General features: G+C 27.2%; 4 protein-coding genes across 9 annotated transcripts; 3 read left to right on the top strand and 1 right to left on the bottom strand.

The window, feature by feature from the left end:
• Nucleotides 1–241: 241 nt before the first annotated feature.
• Nucleotides 242–7,387, top strand: LOC122521825 (nose resistant to fluoxetine protein 6-like). Its single transcript, XM_043642544.1, has 12 exons — nt 242–879; nt 3,692–3,847; nt 4,654–4,874; nt 5,014–5,222; nt 5,323–5,578; nt 5,687–5,847; nt 5,913–6,081; nt 6,207–6,400; nt 6,478–6,607; nt 6,694–6,886; nt 6,984–7,129; nt 7,238–7,387. Exons 1-12 carry the CDS (start codon nt 585–587, stop codon nt 7,385–7,387), a joined length of 2,280 nt encoding a protein of 759 aa, XP_043498479.1. The 5' UTR covers nt 242–584.
• Nucleotides 7,388–7,823: 436 nt separating this feature from the next.
• LOC122513700 (probable serine incorporator) lies at nt 7,824–12,149 on the bottom strand. Of its 4 annotated transcripts, none has more exons than XM_043630139.1 (11): nt 11,986–12,149; nt 11,337–11,501; nt 11,081–11,265; nt 10,781–10,990; nt 10,605–10,689; nt 10,359–10,542; nt 10,074–10,271; nt 9,798–9,836; nt 9,125–9,284; nt 8,842–9,023; nt 7,824–8,141 (listed from the first exon to the last, which is right to left on the bottom strand). In XM_043630139.1, the coding sequence occupies exons 1-10, from the start codon at nt 12,010–12,012 to the stop codon at nt 8,885–8,887; spliced, it is 1,392 nt and encodes a 463-aa protein (XP_043486074.1). In that variant the 5' UTR covers nt 12,013–12,149; the 3' UTR covers nt 7,824–8,141; nt 8,842–8,884. The 4 variants fall into 4 exon arrangements, with proteins under 4 accessions (XP_043486074.1, XP_043486081.1, XP_043486090.1 ...); XM_043630146.1 differs by having other exon boundaries at nt 9,125–9,272; XM_043630155.1 differs by lacking the exon at nt 9,798–9,836.
• Nucleotides 12,150–12,240: 91 nt separating this feature from the next.
• Nucleotides 12,241–19,552, top strand: LOC122513684 (extended synaptotagmin-2). 3 transcript variants are annotated; one of them, XM_043630109.1, is made up of 17 exons: nt 12,241–12,387; nt 12,941–13,345; nt 13,425–13,565; nt 13,640–13,716; nt 13,784–13,850; nt 13,929–14,074; nt 14,155–14,275; nt 14,358–14,528; nt 16,350–16,441; nt 17,159–17,207; nt 17,290–17,379; nt 17,454–17,540; nt 17,646–17,804; nt 17,892–18,044; nt 18,134–18,254; nt 18,337–18,613; nt 18,706–19,552. In XM_043630109.1, the coding sequence occupies exons 2-17, from the start codon at nt 13,013–13,015 to the stop codon at nt 19,031–19,033; spliced, it is 2,412 nt and encodes an 803-aa protein (XP_043486044.1). In that variant the 5' UTR covers nt 12,241–12,387; nt 12,941–13,012; the 3' UTR covers nt 19,034–19,552. The 3 variants fall into 3 exon arrangements, with proteins under 3 accessions (XP_043486044.1, XP_043486063.1, XP_043486054.1); XM_043630128.1 differs by lacking the exon at nt 16,350–16,441 and adding an exon at nt 15,023–15,108; XM_043630119.1 differs by lacking the exon at nt 12,241–12,387 and adding an exon at nt 12,457–12,475.
• A 452-nt stretch (nt 19,553–20,004) lies between these two features.
• Nucleotides 20,005–23,701, top strand: LOC122521809 (EF-hand domain-containing family member C2-like). The gene is made up of 13 exons (XM_043642543.1): nt 20,005–20,058; nt 20,134–20,292; nt 20,373–20,523; nt 20,843–21,066; nt 21,190–21,435; nt 21,535–21,761; nt 21,838–22,029; nt 22,116–22,258; nt 22,331–22,527; nt 22,586–22,839; nt 22,926–23,105; nt 23,179–23,281; nt 23,460–23,701. Exons 1-13 carry the CDS (start codon nt 20,005–20,007, stop codon nt 23,607–23,609), a joined length of 2,280 nt encoding a protein of 759 aa, XP_043498478.1. The 3' UTR covers nt 23,610–23,701.
• Nucleotides 23,702–23,799: the final 98 nt, after the last annotated feature.

Genomic DNA, 23,799 nt, shown 5'->3' with positions numbered 1-23,799 from the left:
GTATTTCGCATATACTAACGTGTGTTGTAAACAAGTTTCAACGGCGTGTATTATAAAATCCATTTTAAAACGATATTTCAATATTGGTTCCTCGGCATTGTTGATCGGGTGCGCTTAAAAAGAGTAGGAGGTTTAAAAAAAAAGTATCTATCCCTCTTTTCTCACGATTTCATAATAATCGATGTTGAGAACAGAGAGTCTCATGATGGAAACAACGATCATTCTTCGAGTACGTCTTCGAACGTGTCGTTGTTCGGTTACTTTCCGTTCACATCGGTTTCTTTTTTTTTTTCTTCCCCTTTAATATATCCCCGGATATATTATAAAATATTTGATTTATTGTTTACGATCAGACACAATTAATTCACTTCGATTTATTCTCGATGAGGAGAATTTTTTTCGTCAATTTTATCGCGTGTCGGGAATACGTGTTAACGAAAAATCAAATAATTCAAGTATTGTCGAACAATAAGGATATACAAGGATTTGTATAAAATAATATTTATATATTTGCAAGAAGAAGAAGAAGAAGAGGAAGAAGAAGAAGAAATTATTTTTCTTTTGCAATCGAAAATTATTCGAGGATGAATAGCAGGTCGATAAATCGTCGTCCTTTGCAACATTTAATATTTTTCATTTCATTCATAGTTCGCTTATCGAACGCTGTTAAACACGTTGATGTTATTTCTACGAGTGCTTATACCGTTCTCAAAGAAGACGAAATACTTCGTATATTTTCAACAAACAAGACAGATTCTTCCAACAATTTTACCATTGTCGATTTAATCGGTAGTTTTGAAAACAACACCAACATGGAAACGAACAAAGTTCCTTGGAAAATAAAAGACACAGAAGTTATTTCTACCAATCATTATTATGGTGAGTTGACATTTAGTTATTTTATTTATATGTATATTATATTATTTAAGCAATTATTACGATTAGGTATTTAATTTGTATATATCGATAATATTGTTTTATATTAATCGTTAAAAGTATGAACGGAGAATAAGTGGAGATGAATTTAAATCTTATTTAGAAATAAATTTTATTTAAAACGAAACGAGATAAAATAAGTAAAGGTTCTTTTTTGTTTTTTGTTTTGTAATTCGAAACTTTTCAACCTCAACTCCTGATGATTTAACGTCCGTTTAAAATACTGCATAACGTTTTTATTGGTTTACCACATTTAATTTATTACACCAAGAGTATCGTAAGTAAATGAATAATTGTCCATTAAACAGTACGTAAAAATTCTATTGAAAAAAAAACCCCAAAAAAAGAGAATTAAACAATTACTTGGAATTTAATATGAGTAGGTAATAAAAAAAAAAAAAATAAAAAATTTATGTTTGTTTTTATCCGACGTGATGTGTTTTTTATAAATACCGAAGGTCCTCTTATACTCTTAGGCTATTTAATCTCGGTATGCATTGAATTCCTGTCACTATAAATGGACGATGATATCTTGCATTGAAGAAGACATTGATAAGATCACGGAGAAAAATAATTGACCTTAAAAAGAAAAGATTCATTTGCATGATAGAAGGTTATCGATTATATGAGATAATAAAGTATTGTAAAAGGAAGGAAATAGCATGAAGGATAACGTTTAGATATTAATGATAAATGATTGATGCTGTTAAATTAATTGAACGACAAAGAAGAAGAAAAAATAAAACAACATCGTGTTGTAATAAAATCAAACAATGTTAAATATCACTTGTGAAGAGTTTTCCTATTCGTTGATTTTTAAAACTTTGATTTGTTGGCAATTGTCATCATTTAATGTCAATAAATTTGTACTATTCACGTCGTAGAAACAATGAAGAAAAGTTGAAAAAAAAATAAATAAATAAAAATAGAATGAAACAATTCTCATTTATATAGAATAATATGTATATGAATATACATTAAGATTATTAATGGTAACGACGAGTTCAGAAACTATCGCGAAATTGTCCATTGTATGGAAAAATGTTATAGAGAAAAGTTTGTTAATTACAATTAACCAATCGTATTGACGAGCACAATCGCGAACACCACCACTATGATCTTCGTTGCGTTACATCCTGCGTGATCTAATTTTTTTCTTTTTTTATAGTAACTTAGCTTATTGTATTTTGTCACGATTATTGATAGGATAGATAGTAATAGAGAACAAAACACCGTTGAAATATTTCTAACACTGAACTAACTATACGTCGAGTTATCCGTCGAGAATGGCGAAATATTAATGGCAAAACGTTCGTTTTCAATTTATTAGCATTTACTATTAGTACTATGCATATAGAATCTTAGCAATTTCGAGTACGTTAATGGAAATATAAATAAACATAGATAAAAATCCTTGTCTTGAAACATGTCATTTTTTTTTTTATATAGACAACGGGGAACGTGCGAATCGTTATTTTTCGTTAACTTTGATAATTTTCTTTTTTGTTTTTTTAAATAGACAACGAGGAACGTGCGAATCGTTATTTTTCGTTAACTTTGATATTTTTCTTTTTTGTTTTTTTTAAATAAACAACGAGAAACGTGCGAATCGTTATTTTTTTATAAAGTATCTTTACGTGGATATCTTTTAGTAAAAAAAAAAGAGAATTACTTTATTATTTAAAATTATTAATTAATTAAATTAAATAAAATAGAAGATTTATTCTGTGTAGATCAATAAATGAAATAAACAATTAAACATTTAATTTAAACATTTTATTTCGTATACCTTGCAACGAAAAATCTTTAAACTAATCATTTGGAATCGATAAATATCACAAAAGTCTACTTGATGGTGCAATCGATAATTGCCATTATTAAAAACGCTATTAAATCTTGATTCTATGATAAAAATTTTAAAAAAAATGTCACTTTTTCTCTATTTTATACTGCTATGCATAAAATGATTACGTTTCATACTATAATTCATACTATATTCATACTATAATTGGAAAGTAATATTATGTCAAGGATCCATTTGTGACAATGATCAATACTAGGACAATTGATAAAATCAATTAGTACAAGTCCTTCGTAAAGAAAAACAAAAAAAAAGGGAAACAAAAAATGGTTTTACATTGATGTTAGAAAGGTGGGTTCAAGTTTAATAAAGCATGCAACTAGATTATGTTAACATGCATACTTTGATTATATAATAACAATAATGTTTGTATAAATTAATAATACGATAAATATGCAATGTAACACTACCTTGTACTATTACATTCAAAATGAATCTAAAAGGGAGAAGGAAAGAAATAAAAATCCTTGTTGCGTAAAAGTTAATTTATAATCTACAAATATGTTTCTTCTAACGGTAAAACGAAATCACTATTTTATTACATCTTTCGTTAGTAAAATATTTGTAAAATTAACTATAAAACCTATAATTCACATTTACATATGAAATGATCGTAGGACTTTCAAAAGATTTGCATATTTTGAATGTCAGCGGAGAAAATTGAGAAAAAGAAGAATTTAATTTAAAGAAGAATTAAAAGAAGAAAAAAATAAACCAAAGTTAAATTTTATTTTTTGATTCGACAAATTAATCATTTCAATTTTAACATCATCTTTACAATTTGATTAACCGGTTTCAATCGGTGTAACGTTTTATCATTTACATTTGAAAAAAGAATTTGTTAAATCAAATAAAGACAAATATTGAATATAAATGTACTTATCGTTTTTTCAGATACCTTTAAGGAAGAAATAGATTTGGAAGCAAGTAGATTGTTTAAATTGGTACCTGCGTACGATCCTGGTGCAGGTAGCGTCAGTGTTGAGTGTAAAAGAGATGCTGAAATTTTTCGACGAGAACTCGCCAAATTTACATTATGGGCTTTGACGAGTAAGTTTTTTTTATACGAATTTATTTACTCGTATTGCATAATAAATTTTTACATTCAATTTAAATTAATTTGGAGTGAAATTATTTATCTAAATGATGATAAGTGACATTTTAATTAGTACACAATAGAATATTTTTGTTATTAACGATTCGTTTGGAAAAACAATGTAATCTTTAGGATGCATTCTAATATATCTCAAATAATGACGAATTTAAAATTAGTTTCACAATCTAGTACAACCATTCGATTATATAAAAGTCTTTTGTCAAGTCTGACATCAAGATGCGTATTCTCTCTTTTGTATGCACTACTGTGCTTGTCCTGGCAATACGAAAACGGTGTTGCCTTGGTTATTTTGCCTTCACAGATTTCACTTCTTGTCACCAATTCGTTCGTAAACCTTTCGTTTTTCTTTTTGCTACGATTACGAAAGTTTTACTTTATTGCAAATATTGGCCTTTTTTTCCCCAGAAAAGAAAAGAAATCAAAGTTCCCGTTCGATTTATAAATTGTTGCGAATAAAAATGTATCGTATATATAATATATTAAATATTAGGATGAACCAAAATTTTTTATACTAATATTTCCAAAGTAAATTTTACAAAAAAACAATCCATCATGCAATTTCAAAGTAAAATTTCAACACAGTAAACGCACGAACTTTTGATTCACCCTAATATTAATCCGCACGAATATTTCCGAACAATCTAATACTCGGCTATCGATTAATCCGTGCTAAAAATTTATCTTTATCGTATAATTTAATTGATTGAAAAAAAAAAAATCGAACAATTAATCATTTCAGTGTACGATGCAACGGCTAAGATACCTTCCGGTCTTTTAAATGGTAACGTAAATCAATTGGGTGATTTCGATGAGTGTATAAACACTGTTGGAACAAATGATATTCGGGGACAATATTGTTTGACTTATTTGCAATTAAACGTTGATAAATCACGAACCGATTTGAAACACTTACATCGTCTTCTTCATTCACATTACATTATTAAAAGCAACGTAACAGACGTACGTACGTATACTATTAATGCATGCTTATATAAACAGTAAGAAATTAATTCAATATCCTTATCGTTGCGAAAAAAATTACGAATCATTATTTTTTAATTAATACATATAATTCAATTTGTATTTTGTTTTTACACAGCCAGGACATAGAGTACCACGTTTCAGTACGGTAAATTGGGCCGTTTGTACTCCAGCATCTTGTTCACCTCATGACGTTGAAATATCTCTTCGTGATACTTTATCCAAATACACGTCTCAAAGTGGATTACAAATTTCAGTTCATGTTGATCGAGATATGTGTCAGGTGAAAAATAATCGACCACTTCCAAGAGAAACCATTTTCGTTGGGTAAATCGATAATTCATGATTTTTTACTGTGTTATTTTATTCAATCAAATAGTATATTCATTTTGTACAATAATATTTATCGATGTTTTATTTATTACAGTATTTTGTTCGTTACTGTATTAGCATTAACTCTCGTTGCTGCTTATTACGATCATTATAAAATATCTACCAACGAAATTCTATTATCATTTTCAATTAAACGTAATTTTAATAAACTCGTCTCGTTGGAAAGAACTGATGGGGATATAGCAAGTTTACATGGTGTACGAGCTTTCAATGCTTTGATGTTATTATTAGCACACAAAAGTATGGCATTGTTTTTCAATCCATATTCCAACAGAACTGAAATGAGTGAGGTAAATTTTTAAACAAAATCTATATAGATATATGAATATGTATGCAATATACGCATAGATGTATGCATATACAAATTTATGATTAATTAAGCTAATTATGTGACTCAGTATTTAGGTAAACCATGGACAGTTATAGGAAGAGCTGCAAGTCTTTACACCGATCCATTTATTATGCTTTCTGGTCTTCTTACAAGTTATTCTTTTATTGGAAGAATTAAAAAAACTGGCTATTTGGATATTAAAAACGAATATCTAGGTCGACTTTTAAGGTAATTTATTTTTTAAACATTTACTTTTTTAATTTTTGATGATCACTGATTGAACTTTTTTGTAGACTGGTACCAACTTTAGGTGCATTGATATTATTTTGCACTTACATCATGCCACATTTGGGTTCTGGACCTCAATGGAATTTGGTGGTAACACAACACGCAAATATTTGCAAACAAAACTGGTGGAAAAACTTTTTATTCATTCATAATTATTTTGGATTTGAAAATATGGTTAGTATCAGAACGATTTATTTCAATTGAAAAATTATCTACGAAGTATTAATTTGAAAAAAAAAACAATTAATATTAAACAAGAGGGAATAAATTGTTAATTTATTTATTTTTTTTTTTTTTAGTGTTTAACGCACACGCATCACATAGGAATAGACACACAATTATTTGCACTGTCTCCTTTCTTGGTACTGTTATTATATAAGAAACCAAAAATCGGTGGTATAGTTTTACTTGCTCTAGCTACATTTTCAACAATGTTAAGATATTACGTAACATATTCCAAACGTCTTAACAATTATGTCTACTTCGGTATATCGTGAGTATACTTTCTTGCGTTATGATATTAATTAATACGATAAATTAAATACATTATTGTTATATATATTATTGCAGAATAAAACAACTGTTTGATACGGCAAATATGTCGTACATTTTACCGAGTCACAGATTGACCGTATACATTATGGGAATATTTATTGGATATTTACTCCGATTATTACCTAAACAATTTAAAATGAATAAAGTAAGATTTATTGCGATGTTATATTTGAAATAACTACATTATCGTTATCATTTTTTTAATTTTTTTAATTATTTGAATCAATCTAGTATACCTCTTACATTGGTTGGATTTTATGTACAACAATGTTCTTTGCTTCGGTTTTTGCTCCAGCAAAAATGGGAAGTATAGATTACATTTATAATCCAATGCACGCAGCTATGTATAATGCATTTGCTCCTATCGGATGGTGCATACTTTTCGCTTGGGTAATAATTATGCATCAAACAGGAAATACCAATGGCAAGTGATACGAAAATTTCATTTATCTTCGTCAAAAAAATATAAAAAAATAATTTCTTTTTTTTTACTATCATATTTTTATTATTATTTTATTCAGGATGGTTAGGCAGAACTTTAGCTTGGAAAGGATTCGTTGTTACCACCAGGCTCAGTTATGCTATTTATTTGACACAATTTCCGGTTTATTTTTATAACGTCGGACATACTCGTAGTGTCGAGTATTTTGATTTCATAAAACTGGTGGTACGTATTTAACACATAAATGTTTAAAAAAGTTCATGTTTTAATGATATAAAAAAAAAAAATTGATAATTTAATTTTATCCGAATATAATTCATACTTTTGTTACAGTTTAACATGACGGAATTTTTCTGGATCCTAATTGCATCCGTTACTTTAACTTTGCTCTTTGACACGCCCTTTCAAAATATTAAAAATTATTTATTGAAAAAGCAAAGGATACGAGAAGAAATATTAGCTAAATCATTGAAATCAGAATAACACGGGTATACTAAATATATTTTCTTTTTTTTACCAAAATTAGATTTAAGTACTGTAAATAATCTCGACAAAATATATATATACGTTTATATATACTTGGTCGTAATAGTAATTAATTATAAATCACATTACTTGCGATTGCATTGTATATGATAATATACAATGTATATACGACTGTCAAGAAAATATTAGTCATACTTGTTATGCGAATATGCAATGGTATATATATGTTGTAAATAATGTTTATTGTATATTATTCTTTTCTATTTACTATATTTTTAATTAGCTTTTTATTATCTTATTTTCTTTTGTAATTAATAAATATTTTTCCTACCGTGTTATATTAGACTTTAATTAGAAAATATTACAAATATAAATATATTTCAAATCCTAAAAATTCCTAACACACATTATTCACTTTAACTATGAGCCATTAATATTATCGAATATTATATTTTATTTCAAATAAATGCGATTTTCGTGCAAGTTCGCTCATTAGTTGTATATTATTTAGTAAGGTATCATTTTTTATTTGTTTTTTTATTTTTTTCTGGTACTTATAGTAAAATATTACAATATTTCATAAAATTATGTTCAGCAAGTATACTACACTTATATAAACAAATTATTTTCGTAAAGATAAAGATCTTGAATATTATACACATTATATTGCAAGTAATTTGAGAATATTGCAAAATGATACTTACATTAAATAAGTCGTAATATAAACATAATTCATGATACAGGTTTTTAACTGAAAATAAAATATAGAACAAAAGGAAAATGAAAAGTTTCGATAAAATAAATAAAAAAGATAATATTAGTGATTAATAAAAAAAGAAATGATATGAAAACTGAAAATACAAAAATCTTTTCAAACCGCAAAAAAGTCATTTCAATGATTATAACATGCTTTAAATCTTATTACTCATAATTATATATTATATTAATATTGATAATTTTTATATTTCATCATAATTATTAGATTCATCATATTATGGTCTACCAGTAAATGCTTATATATATATATAGAGTATATATATATATATAGAGTGGTACATAATGTTATTATTTAATTATAGATAAGCATAAATGGTGTTACATCAAAGAAACGCACTTATTGTTAATATAGAAATAATCATGCGTGTAATATATTTAGAAATGTTTTTAACTATCTAACAATGAAAATATTAGTAATAATATTTTATATTCAACTTTATACTCTTTTATGTTATATATATATATATAATATATATGTAAATATATTTGTATATATATTAAATTATTATTTTTTATCATATCACTTAAGAATGTTGTTAATTAGCTTAACAAACAATATATTAATATATTAACCTTTGCACGAGCAAAGATGAAAAGAAAAAGCTAGATTATTAAAATGTATCATGTTATCATTGGAGCATTAAATATCAAGCTTAAAATGAATACAAAGGTACCTGTTTAATTAGATGTTAACTTTCCTCAGAAAAGCCTCCAAATTTATGAAAATTCTCGATTCGGGAAGAGTATTGGTGCAACCAGTGACCAAACGTAAAGGGTCATGCACAACCACGAAGAAATTATTTTCACCCACATTGATGCAACGTTGGAATTCAGAGTATCCAAGTTTGAATTAGGCCTGTAAAAAAAAGAAATTTATTTTTTTTTATTATTTAACTGTTATTAATAAGAAAGATAATAAATTTAAGTGAAATATAGAAAATACTTTGAAATACTTACTCATACCAATTAGTAAGAGTCATCATCACATACAAAGTGGCAAGCGCAAACATTAAATGGAAGAAGCTCCAGTTGTATGCCACAGTTTCTTCTTCATTGTCCCAAACTTTAGCTTCGCCAGCTTCTGCATCTCCATTGCGACCTTCGACTGCAGTATAATCTAATTATGTTCCAGAAAATAAACAATCGCACAAATGCATGGCATTATAAATTGTGCAATTGTTAAAACTATTTTTTAAATATATTAATTTAATATTTCCACAATATGATAATGAATTATTATAATAAATAATAGTCATTCATATATATATATATATATTTACATATACAAATTCATTTTTATCTATCTTGTAAAATAAAATACAAATAATTAAAATTTGGAAAGCAAATAAACAAAAAAAGACAATTCAAGCAGGCACACGCTGATTATAAAACAAGATTATTTTGTATTTTTTTTTTCCTTTTTACTACTGTCATTCTACCTTAAGTTGCAATGTAATACATAATATTTTACTCAAGCAAGTGAAATCTATTGCAAAGGTGAAAAATAATTTGTGGAAATGTTAAAGTTCTGAAATGCAAATACTTCAATGATAAAAACAAAAGACTAACAGTAGAAGATGCGTTAATTAAAAATTGCATTAACGTATATGATAGAGCTATGTGTGCCTACCTTCATTGTCGATAAGATACTGGTCTCCTGCATTCCTAACTGTGTAAAAGAGTTAATACTTATTAAGGCAGTTTTATTTACAATATATGTATTAAATGAACAAAATGATCTTCAAATTATTAATAATCCGTCAAAAAAATCTAGGATGTTTAAATGAAAATTAAAAATTGTTAGAAATAATTTCCATGCAACATTTATATCTATCATATAAAATTTGCCAAATATGTGAATTAACTCAACTAATATAAAAATATTGATATATCATTTTATTCTTACCAGCTCCATTATCTTTAACTAAAACATTTTCAGACATGGTGATCTTGGATGATTTTGATGCCGTACGTAGAGAACTATACAAAACACAACTAAACCATATTATGAGACCAATTATGCTTTCCTTATCAAAAGCAACACGATTTTGAGCATGCTTGTCGTTAGAGATTATTCCAAAGAAACCAGGATTGCAAATACGATCTGTGAACATAATTATAAAAGGTTAGCAAAAACAAAATAACATAAATATATATATTTTGTAATTAATTTAATTTGTATATTTGATACCTGGGCTGTTAGAAACTCCGCTCCATGTTAAATAAACGACATACAATGAAACTATAGATGGCTGAAGTAAACCAGAATGTGGCTGATATTTTTGTACACTTGGAAGAATAGAAATTATGCTGATAATGACGCACAAGATAAGATTAAATGAAATAAAGAATTTGTTAAGGGCACAGTCATCGGGCTGAAAATATCAAATAAATCATTAATTATATATATAAACAGTTTTATAAAGAAAAAACTTACATGAGTGAAATATACATAAAGTAATACAACGCCAGTAATAGCAACAGCATAATTAAACAAAGTAGCTCCCATTAGTGCTGCGTACCTATAATTAATTTTAGAAGTATTATTATCATTATAAATTCTACAAATATACAAATTCTAAGACATGAAATAAATTGTAAAAAGTTACATACCAACTTTTTGATTCTGTGTCTTCGTAATTACCTACCCAGGCATCTGCCCAAGAATGCGCAAAGTCCACAATTAAAATCAACTGTATAATAATGAAAAAGAAACCTCCTATCATACCAAAATACATCCAGGTTGAAGCGAATGATTTTTCAGGTATAAAGAAAGCACCAATTATACCGCCAATTATTAGAAGATATTTGATCGCCCAAAATCTGTAACATATATTAAATAACATAAGTAAACTTTTCAAAACAATAATAATTTTATATTTCATCCTCTTTTTTTTAATTTGATAAACTTACCCATTTTGTATGGGTGCCCGTGGATCTTTGGAGCTTCTAACTCTGATCATCATAACGGACATCATGAAAAAGTATAATGCAAGAATAAAACATATTCTATATACAGCTAAATAACCAACTGCTGATTCGCAGTCTACCGTAAACGAAGATGGAACATAATTTGTGCTATTAGCACAAAATGGAACCTGTTAAAACAAACAATATTATTTTCTTATATATTGAACATAAGAATAGAAATAAATATTATGCTTATTACCTTTTTAAGAGCATCTTCTAAACCAGGCGCCATAGTAATACACGCAGCTATAGTACCAAGCATTAATAACAACGCATACATAATGCGAGTGCTAGTGCTGTTACGACAAGTTGGGCATTGTGAACAACAGAAACTACACGCTGTACTGCCGCACAGGCAGGCAAGCTATAACAAATAATATAAATATTATTAAAATAATAACATTAACAGAAGAAAATTGACTCGTGTCTACAATGGAGTGAGTTGAAAAGTTTTGAATACATTCTTTTTTGATCATCCATTGTATGTCGAAAAATAAAAGCATGTTAGACCAAAAACGCAAAAAATATTGTTTCTACGATAGGTACAAAACTTTTCAAACCATCCAGATATAATTTTGTTCCATTTATTAATCATGTCAAACATAATTAAATTTGTTAATTAAATATATGACAAAGAAATAACATAACCATAAAAATTTGTTCGCATATTTATATTAAATATAATCTAATACAAGAATGTGTGTGTATGTGACATTTCATTATGAAATTTAATATTGCAAAGAGTAAAAAAAATATATATATATTGATATACGCATTAAATCAAAATCAAAATGTCAATTTGTATTTCTGACATAAATGAATAAGATCAAAAGAAAGAAATAATTTACCTGCGCTGTGGAACAAACGAGACCCATGTTTAAACTTGGTTAATGTATTTTATGCACGATAATCAAACGATTAATAAAGTAAAAGATATTTTTCAATCGGTACAAAATTGATCATCTATGTGCTATGAAAAAAGATATCACAAAGTAGTAAGAGTTCGTTCATAACAATGGCGACTTGACAAATATATATAGTGAGCAACTTCAAGTAATAAGCTGACTACTGACGTCATGATTCCAATTTGCAGTAAACTTCGGAGAAATCTTTGAAATATCTAATTTAAGTCTTAACGACCTTGAAAAAGCTAAGGTATGACTAATAACTAAAAATTAATTTATCCATTGGCGTCGTTGCTTGATTATTACCGTTTGAAGGAATAAATTGTTAAACGTTCTATTATAAGTGTAAGTCACTTGCATTATATTCTTGTACACTTTAACACCAATTGCATCCTACATCAATTTGCTACAAACAATTCATCGTGCATTTATCGTATAACTCGTTCTATCTTATAAATCTTATAACTTGCAATTATTCGTTTTCTACGTTTCCAATACGTTGCTCTTAAAATTTCTTTTTTTTTTTCTTAATAATTTTTACATGCATAATATTTCTTTTTTTAGGTTATTTTATTGATTAATTTGAGATTTATTCTGCATTATTATCTTTTGCTATACAGTATATTATAGACAAATAAGAAAAAAAACTAACATTGTGCATGTAAAAGTTATAAAGAAAAGGACAGAAATCTTTTGGACAACCTAAAAATTTATTTGACAATTTGTATTATTATGTTTTTTATTAATTATTTTTTACAATTAAATTAATAGATTGATCGCCACGCAAGTTTGACATGTTTTTCTGTAAAGGCCACAATTCTGAGTGAATGACCGACGTGGCAGTCAACGTGTTAATAATATTTCTTAATATATAAATAGTGTTTTTATTTTTTTTTAGGAAGATTAGAATAGACATCAAGTGGCATTTAAATTGAATGAACAATATTGTTCGTAATTAAAAATCATAATTATGGAGCCTGATCCATGTGACAATAAAGTATCTAAACCAAATATTTGGCCGTATATGACCATGTCTTCATTAATTAAATCATTCTTTATAAACTTAACAACTACTGGTATTATATGGAGTTGGGGATACATGAATTTTAGCTTAGCATGGCTAATCGCTCCTATTATAATTATGGCATGGAAATCAGAAAGACAGAAGGATCAACAATTAAGAGCCATCACTGCGCAAGCCAGTGTAATGGCTAATGAAAAAGAATTGATCGGTAAAAGAATGGACGAATTACCATCTTGGGTTTATTTTCCTGATTTTGATAGAGCTGAATGGTTAAACAGGGTAGAGTAAATCTCTCTTATCTTTTACTAATAATATATCTGTTTTAATTTTATCCTTTGTTTATGTTTACTATTTTTAGATATTATACAAAGTTTGGCCAAGTATTAATCAATACGCTCGTGAACTTTGCAAACAAACGATAGAGCCATCTATCGTTCAAAAACTAGCCGATTATAAGATCAAAGGATTTCAATTTGAACGATTAGTTTTGGGCAGAATCGTAAGTTAAATTTAACAAACAAAATATATATGCATCGATATGATTTACTATTCATAAATAATATTTTATTTCAGCCTCTCAAAATCTATGGAATAAAAGTTTACGATAAAAATACTTCTAGAAATGAAATCATCTTAGATGCCGATGTAATGTTCGTATTTAATTTATATAAATATATAGTAATGAAATGAACATGAAAATAATCATTATATTTTTAGGTATGCTGGAGATTGCGATATTACATTTTCTGTTGGAAACATAAAAGGTGGTATTAAAGATTTCCAGGTAAATATTCTAAAAGTTGCACATATCTTGAATGTATTTAAAAAATGTTTATAAATCTATTAATTATTATTATATTAGCTTCGAGGTCTAATGCGCATTGTTATGAAACCAATAATATCAGTGATACCAATAATTGGAGGAGTACAGGTCTTCTTTTTAAACGTACCAGCAATCAATTTTAATTTAGTGGGTGTAGCCGATGTACTTGATCTGCCTGGTTTTAGGTAAAAAGCTTGGAATTATCGCAAATAAATAATGAAATACAATAATTCATTAGATTAATATGAAATATTATGTTTAATAGTGAGACCTTAAGAAAAACAATTATAGAACAAATAGCTGCAATTGTGGTATTGCCTAATAAAATTGTTATTCCTTTGAGTGAGCAAATACCAGTAGAGACATTAAAAGTTCCTGAACCTGAGGTAATTGCAATTAATTATTTAATTGTCTAATATATGAATATATATCATTTATTAAAATTATCTTTTTTAATCATTTCCATAGGGTATTTTAAGAATTCATGTTATTGAAGCAAAACATCTTATGAAGAAAGATATTGGTATGTTAGGTAAAGGGAAATCTGATCCATATGCTATTATAAATGTTGGTGCTCAACAATTTAGGACCCAAACTATTGACAATACTGTAAATCCTAAATGGGACTTTTGGTGCGAGGTATGATTAATTTATTCCAATTTTTAATCATATAAATTTTTAAGAACACGTATAATGCATGAGCTTCACTGCAATCAATTGCATAAGATATTCTTTCACATCTCCTTCAAAATCTATCGGATGGTAAGAAATATTCTCTATCTATCAAAGAATCAATTACATCAACTTAAACATTTCTTATTTATTGATTATTCGATAAGTATTATGTTTAAATATCATAAACAAATTTTCTTTATTTTATTTTAGTTTCGTCACGAGAATACGGCTAATCTAACACTTCTTCTTTCTCTAACATCTACTAATATTCGCTTAAACATAAAACGACTCCTTTTTTATCATCTTTATGTTGAAAATTTCCCTTGGTGCTATAAGAATTAAATTAGCTTCTATTCAAAAGCCTAGATTGAGTACATTTTAGTATATGTTACTTTAATTTAATATCACTATTCAGTATGTATGTGTGTATGTGATGTGTGACACATTATGTGGACCAGTGTGCCATCTCATCGGCCATCGCTCAACAACTGACAGTACTTGTGTGGGACTATGATGATACTAAAGGCGATGAAAGCCTTGGAAGGTATGATAAAATAATATATCACATTATTTTGTTATTAAATTATTTTCTTAAATTAAGATCAAAGAGTATCGTAATTTTCATAATTTATTATTGTGTTTTTTTTTTTAATAAAAGAAGTTCAAATCTTAAGAAATTTATATATACAAAGTGTCTGCACTGTTTGATTGGAAAAACTTCAGACGCACTGTATATGTATGCACATTTATATAATACCATTTGTATTCTTATTGTATATATTAATATTTATTGATCTTATCATTCACATATTTTTCTATTACAAGCTGCTTTCTTATTATCATCATCTATAATACTGTAAAATACTTGCATGTTTGTGGTAAAAGTGAAATTCTAGGTAATTATTGTATATTTGTGGAAGCATGGTTTAGGCTTAATACTCAATGCATGAATATATCATTACTATATAATTTCAATTATTAATGATGTTTTCTACTAAACATATTTTTGGATAATTAATACACATGAAAATAAAAATCAATTTATAAGGAATTTAAAAATATAAATATCTCTATTTATCATATATATATATTCTATTAAAAAATTATATGTAATAATTTATAACTAATGGTCTCGTAAATTTAAACAAAGTGTATGTTACATATTATTTAAAATCTATCAAAGTAGTATTTTCAATTGTATTCGTATTTCACTTCATAATATTGACACACAGGCTGTGATCAGTTCATGCATTAAACAAGAAGCTGTGGTGTCCCTTTGGGATTGGGATCCAAGTGTTCCTTCTATGCAATTTGATGACTTTCTTGGCAGGTAGTAATGTCTTATTAGGTGATAACACCATTTAATGAGAACCAATTAAAAAATTTAAAAACAAAAATGCCTATGATAATTTCAATTACAATGGTGTGCGCTTTTTGTACGTTGAATATGTTTTTTGTTTTTTACTAATAATTTTAAAAATTAAATGCTTATATTTTGTATACGTAATTTTGTAATTTTGTATTCGTGAAATACGAACAAAAAATAATAATTGTTCATATTTCACAAAATGTTTGAATAATTTAATTTTTCTCATTATTTTTATAGTTTTTATTAGATTACTTCAATATATTTTCTTAAATATATTTCTTTGTTTCTCTTTTTTTTTCCCCTTTTCTTTCATTTTTCTTTTCGTTTAATTTTAATTTCAAATTAAAAAACAGCAGAGTGATTAGGTGACTTAAAGTAAGAAGATCTAAAGCAATAATGATTTTATGTAATGCCAGTTTGTAGTTGAAGAGGGTTTGGGAGTCCACAACACCGTGATTACCGAGCTTTTTGACAAAGACAACACTGGTCAGGATGACCCACTTGGCAGGTATTGCTACTTGTACCAAGTATACTATATGAATAATAAATTTCACTCGAATCAATTTTTAGAGAATAGTATATCTATTCTATCCCTTAACTGTAAATTATGAGCTTGCATTTCAACGGTGTATTAAAGAGATATAGCATTCAAATTTCTGTTTATATAGCATGAGTCATATGAAAGAATTTAAATTCTATACGCATAGACGATGATTCCTAAATCCTTGTTTCTTATATAAAAATGTTTCATACAATACTACAATATTTCAAATATAAAAAAAGAAAGATCTTTATTTTTCAGATTCATGTCACCATATTACTCTTATTACATTATATTTATTATAATATTTATTTAAATTGGGAAATATTTGTGCCATAGCATGTTGCATGTGTTATTAAAATTAATTAATGTATTATTATTATTTAATTAACTATATAGCTATTGTACATAAACCATTAGCTTTGAGGTATTTAATATCAGTGAGATTAAAATATTACAGTGTTGTATATACTATAGCTATATTATTTTTGCTATTGTATGTACCTCGCTTCACCACATGATGTATTTATATAACAGTGTATAATTATTACTTAGGTTTTATTAGCGTATCATCGAATGCAACATTTATTTTGCTTTTACAAAAAAAAAGATACAAACACAAATATAGATGTTAAGAAAAAAAAGAAAGAAAATCTGCAATCAGTACATATTCTAAATTTGTAGGGCCACCATAGAAGTCAATCGCGTTAAAAAGAAGGGAGTGTTAGATACGGTATGTTAATATAAATATTATTTAAATATTATAATATATTAATTAATTAAATCATTTAACGACGATCGATTTTATTTAAAAGTGGGTATCGTTGGAACAAGCAAAACATGGAATGGTTCATCTAAGATTAACGTGGCTTCAACTTTCAAAAAATCTTGGTTATTTGCAAGCTGTAAGAATATTATTGTATTAATAGTTTTATCATAAGTTAAAACATAAAGAAATATATATATATATTTTTTTTAGGCATTAATAGAAACTCAAGAACTTCGTGTAACATCTATGAGTACGGCCGTACTTATATTTTACGTAGATTCAGCTAAAAATTTACCAGTAAGAAATATTTTATTTTATTTTATTTTATTTTATTTTATTTTATTTTATTATATTATATTATATTATAATAATGAAGAAAAATAATTGTGAAAAATATTTCAGTGTGTTCGTGGAAGTAAACAACCTGATGTGTATCTTCAAGCGAGTATCGATAACCAAACACAACGAACTAATACAATATTAAGGTCGTGTGATCCGGTATGGGAACAAGGGTTTACTTTTCTAGTCAGCAATCCAGAATCCAGTATAATGCACATCCAGGTCATTGATTTATTCGATGATATTAAAATCGTAATGCAATATTTATTAAAATATTTTCTAATTTTTTTTTTGAATCTGTTTATTTAGATATTCGATGAGAAAACTGCTATGACAGTCGGAGAAATGTCTTACAAGATTTCTTTACTTACTGAAAAAGATAATCTTGAAGTAACTCAACAACCGTTCGATTTACAAATGGCAGAAGCGGATAGTAAACTTGTCTTATCAATGTCCTTAAGTGTAAGTAATAATTATACGAATTAATATATGTTTAAATATAAGAATGACCTATTTATTTAAAAATAATTCTTAATTATCATTTCATGTAGATTCTCAAATACGAGGAACCGGAACTTACTTCTGAAGAAGACGAGGATGATAAAGAAAATGAATTGATTAAAAAAATGGAACGTCAAGAATCCAACGTCAGTAATGCCTTTCAGCCTAGTGGTAAGTTTAAGAAAATTTATTGTCTGTTATTGTTCGTAAGTATATAAAATACATTACCTGATTCATTGTATTTCTATTGTAGTACCTCCAAGTCCTCTTAAAAAACAATATTCAAAGGAATCGATCAATAGTACTACATCTGCTCCAATAGCACCAATTGAAGAAACGATTTCGCAAGCGAAAGAGGAGGATATTGTTAGTATCGCACCATCTGTTTCTTCTTCATCATCTCCGGGTCTTATTCATAGAACTCCAAGTACTACATCGTCTGCCGGTGAATCGAAATTAGGAAGAATACAATTAACTATACGATACAGCATTCAAAGACAAAAACTTATTATCGATGTTCACAAAGTCGCGTAAGTATTTTCATATTTTTTATATCTAATAATATAATTTAATAATATATAAAAAGTTAAATAGATATTTTAATTATTTTTATATGTTACAGAAATTTACCTCTTCCACAAAATGATCCATTCAATATACCAGATCCGTACGTAAAACTTTATCTTCTACCGGATAAGCACAAAGAAACAAAACGTAAAACGGCTGTAATGAAGGACAATTGCAATCCGATATTCGATGAAAAGTTCGAATATCTCATATCGCAAGCTGATTTAAATTCACGCGTTTTAGAGGTTTCTGTTTGCACGCAGAAAGGTTGGCTTTCTGCCGGTAGCAAAATTATGGGCCAACTTCGTTTAAATTTAAGCGAGATTTACGTTAATAAATCACAAACTAGTTGGTATGATTTAGAGCCAGAAACGAAAGATTAAAATAAAAAGTACAAAATGATAACGACGATAAATGGTATTAAAGACAAAATTTTATGAACTGTGCACGTGCCTAAATCTATCGATATTCAATTAATAGCTTTTTATATTAACAGAGAACATATCTTTGGTGCTACTAACGTTCCTATCTCAAACAATTATTACAATAGTTAAATTTTGAAAACCGTCCGAATAATTATAACGTTATATTATTGTTTAACGTTTATTTTCTCACACATTAACTTAATTTTATCTATTATTCTCGTTTCATATTTATTTAATAGATTACGTATAAGTTACTAACTTATTACGCTTAAAAATAACCAAAATGCATTTACTATATATGATGAAAAGGAAATGTAATATAATATAAGCTGCAGAATCATATAAATATTGTCAATTTGAAAGATGAGATTTGTTTTATGTGTAATTCTTTATTATAAGTATTTGTAATCGATATGTCATTTTTGAAAGTATTTTATCATAAGAAAGTAATTGCTAAAAATATACTTTTATGGCATATTTTTTATTGAAGATAATTATATAAAATATTAATATATATATATATAATACATGCATGTAGTATGTTTTTTTTTCTATATATAATATATAAACATGTAATAATATAAATCATTGGTAACAATAAAAAAATAAATGGAACATCAAGACTTGTAATTATTGTATTATTGTAAATGAATATTTGTAAATTAATTAAACGAAATACGATTTTTTAATGTGATAAAGAAAAAAAATATAGGAAGAATTATCCTGCAGAAGATAGAAGAAAGGTATTATCACGTTTACGTAGTATAGTTATCACCAAGGTAACAACCTCAGTAAATAAGTCGTCTGTTCGTTTTGTTATATCTCATCCTCCACGATTAGGGGAAGTTTAACAAAATATTATTTTATTTATTTATCATATCAAATTATTTTATTATACATTTGGAATACTTATATTAATCTATAAAAAAATGTTACGAGCACCAGCACTACCTCTTTTACCTGGATTCAATTTTGATAGGAATGTAAGATCTCAATTTGACACATAATAATTATTTGAAATAAAAAGTGGAAAAAAGATCTATCATTTTAAATTATAGCTAGGTCGTACTAAATTTCATAGAAGTCAATACTTTGACAAAATACACGATGGTGTTTATTACCTTTCTGAAAAAAAATCTGACTTCGGTCGTTATCCATCTATTTATCCACGTGGTGAAGTACAGGAGATACCACCATGGATAGCATACGATGGCCAAGTATAATTCAATCAATTATTTAATTAAATAACAACGTATTTGTCTCATGTTGTTGTTAATATTTATTTTATTTATTTTAGAGATTAATGTTCAATGCGTATTATCAAGAGACTGTACAAGAAAGATGGAAATCACCATTTCAAATTCGTCTAGTTACAATAAGTTTTTTTTTAGAAGACGGAACAATGAAAATATCTGAGCCGATCGTAGATAATAGTGGCTTAGAACAAGGTTCAATGGTGCATCACCTCTGAACTTTTTTTTTTACCATACATATATGTACATTATTTAAAAAAAAAGGATTTACAATTGTGGATCAACATTATTTTACATTACGTTACAAAATGATGAAGTTTTGGTTTTCTTTTTTTATTTAGATCGTAATTTAATTATTAATTGTTTCGACAACTACATACAAATCTCTCTCATTTATATTAAATATACTATGTAAGAAATATATTAAATACGACACACTCATTTTGTAAGGTGGTAAAATAATTTTGAGAAAGATATTAGTTTCATTAATTTAATATTTAATATTTATTTATAGGTGTTTTGGTAAGACGTCAAAGAATTCCAATGCCTGATCCAGTTAAATATAGATTTTACGACATCATAGATTTAAATATTGGCAAAGAACCGGAAATATTTGGTAGAGTATATAAAATAGTTGATTGTGACAAGTTTACAAGACGATTTTTAAATCGTATGGGTATACCAGTACCGGATCCAATTAAAATACCTAAAGATCCATATATGGAAGCAAGAAAAATTGTAAGCTTATTTAAAAATCAAATATATACATGGCTGACAATGTTTTGCTGTAAAAATCTCAGACACATTGTGTACATTTAAATGTATTATCATTTAACAAATTAACATGAAATATTTTAACAGCCAAATTTTCCCAAGAAACCAAGAACTTACAAAATTGACAACCTTGGTAATTTTTTAAAATACGATAGACAAGTATTAAGATTTTATGGATATTGGGATGACACAGATAATCTTCATGGTATTGTACACGATCTTGAAATTCATTATTATCTTGCTGACGACACTATTGAAATCAAAGAAAATTTTCCTCCCAATTCTGGAAGAGATTCTGGATTTATTCTTGTTAAAAGAATGAAAATTCCTAAAGTAATATTTTAATTAATATATAACAATCGATTGATTTAAATTTATTTATTCGTTTAATATCGTTCCATCAACGTATTTAAAATCTTAAATCAATTTTAGTTTTATTCGGGATTGGATCCAATCGGTGCTGGTGATCCTTTCACCATTTTAAACGTAATGGGTGACGATACTAATCAAAGTTATACGATGATAGACGCATTAAATACTGGATTAACGAAGAAAGAATATTACAGGGATAATGAATTATCAATAGGTGCTATAATGAACGTTTTTGGAAGAACTGTTGTTATAACGGACATGGATACATTCACGAAAGAATATTACAGGTGATTTATATAATAAATATCAATTACAAATTGAGGATAAAAAATTGTATGATGAAATATTGATTTAACATTTAAGAACCAAATATGGATTAAATGATTTTATTCCATTGGAGAGACCGCAAAAAAAAGATGAGATTTGTTTACCAGTTGAAAAATACATTCCACCGTACAATGGTTTCGGTTCTTATGACGATTCTCTTGGAAATTGTTTAACGATGATACCAAAAGCACCTAAAACGGATTTCGTTAAATTTCTACATTACGATAAGTTAGATTTGTTGTTCGTCATTTGATTTTTTTCAAATTTTAATTTCATTGCATTTGGATTTTTTTGTCTTTTTTGTTAATAAATAGGCAAGGTTTCAACAGTCGAGTTTTAAGATTTCGTGCACAAATGATATCGAAAATACCGGAAAATTTGGACAGGCATTTTATCATAAGAGTTTATCTCATAGACGATTCGATTTCTATTTTTGAATTAACGAAAAGAAATTCAGGTATGTCTCGTAAGAAATTTGTGAAATTCCTTTCGTATTCTTAATTGGTTTTCTCTTTTTTTGTTGTTTTAGGTTTTAGAAGATGTTTATTTTTAAGAAAGATGCCGGTAATGTTACCGAAACAGAACATATTCTCTAATACAAAACCGGAATATTTCAAGCCAGAAGATTTTTATATAGGAGCACGTTTGAATATAAACGAGTTTCATTTCTCGATTATTTCTGCCGACGATTACGCGCTACGTTACATGGAATTAAATTGCGAAAAGGTATAAACATGTTTTTCTATAATCGAATTATCATAATTATTCAATTATTATTTATTAGTTTCCCAAAGCAAATATCAAATTGATCATGGGAAAATTAAAAGAAGCATTAACACCAGTTTACAAAGAATTTGTTCTAAATTATTCGCCATCTTCGCTAACTGAACACGAAATTCCAACGTTGGAATACGAAAAATTTAGAAATGCGTTGTGCACGTATTTGGGAGATCAAATAACCGAGCATGAAATAATTACAGTTGCCAGACATTATTCTTCACACGAAAAGAAAAAATTTCACACGAGGGAATATGTCAGGTAATTCAAATAAAAATAAAATAATAATTGTGCCAATATAATTAAATTGAAATTGATAAGATTTCGTTAATTTGTTTTGGATTTAGACAATTGGTTCATACTGAACTTAATCGAGATATATGGAACGAGGCTGATAGATTAAAGGAAGATCTTTTACATTGGGATAGACAAAAAATTGGTTACTTACCTCGAAACACGATTTATGCAGTTGTACGTGCTTGTAGAATACCACTAGATATCGAATTAATAAATTCGATGTTGGATAAGTAAGTGTTTGAAAATGTTCTATTTATTATTTTAAAAGCTAATTTATAATAATTATTATTACAATTTATAAAGTTTACGCAAAGATGAGGAAGGTAAAATAGATTACAACGATTTATTGGATTTTATCAACGTTAAAATAGATCCGTTACCTCCTGCAATTCCCATAAACGTTAAGGTATTTCATTCGATGTTATTGTATTTTGATATTACGAGGGTGGATTGAAAAAGTTTTGATGAACTTCGAAAAATACGAGTGGCTTTAATTAGGCAAATAATTGTTTCAAAAAAAACTTTACAATCCAGCCCGTATTATTTGAACATTTTATTTTATTAATAATTTAATGCATCGACAGACAGCATTATGGTGGGCATCAGAAAAAGAACCGGATTGTGGTTCTGGTATTGATTGGCATTGCTTTATCAAAGATCTTGATATAAAAACGAATGACGAGACGTTGGATATCAAGGTAGAACAAAATAACGAAAATAATGTGGAACCGTGAAGAAACGATTTAATTGGTATATCTAATATTTAAAATGTTATTTTATTTTTGTTTTTGACTGACTATTTTATAACGTAAAACATTTAAAATTGTTCACGCACGTAATTAGCGTTAACGCACTATTTCTATTTACAATATCCGATGCTACGATATATTATTAATTAATTGTGTCCGACTAAAAATTACGCTA

The sequence above is a fragment of the Polistes fuscatus genome, unplaced genomic scaffold, assembly GCF_010416935.1.
Source record: "Polistes fuscatus isolate 324 unplaced genomic scaffold, CU_Pfus_HIC Scaffold1, whole genome shotgun sequence".
In the NCBI taxonomy this organism is placed as follows: domain Eukaryota; kingdom Metazoa; phylum Arthropoda; class Insecta; order Hymenoptera; family Vespidae; genus Polistes; species Polistes fuscatus.
This window is presented reverse-complemented; position numbering and strand designations above follow the sequence as displayed.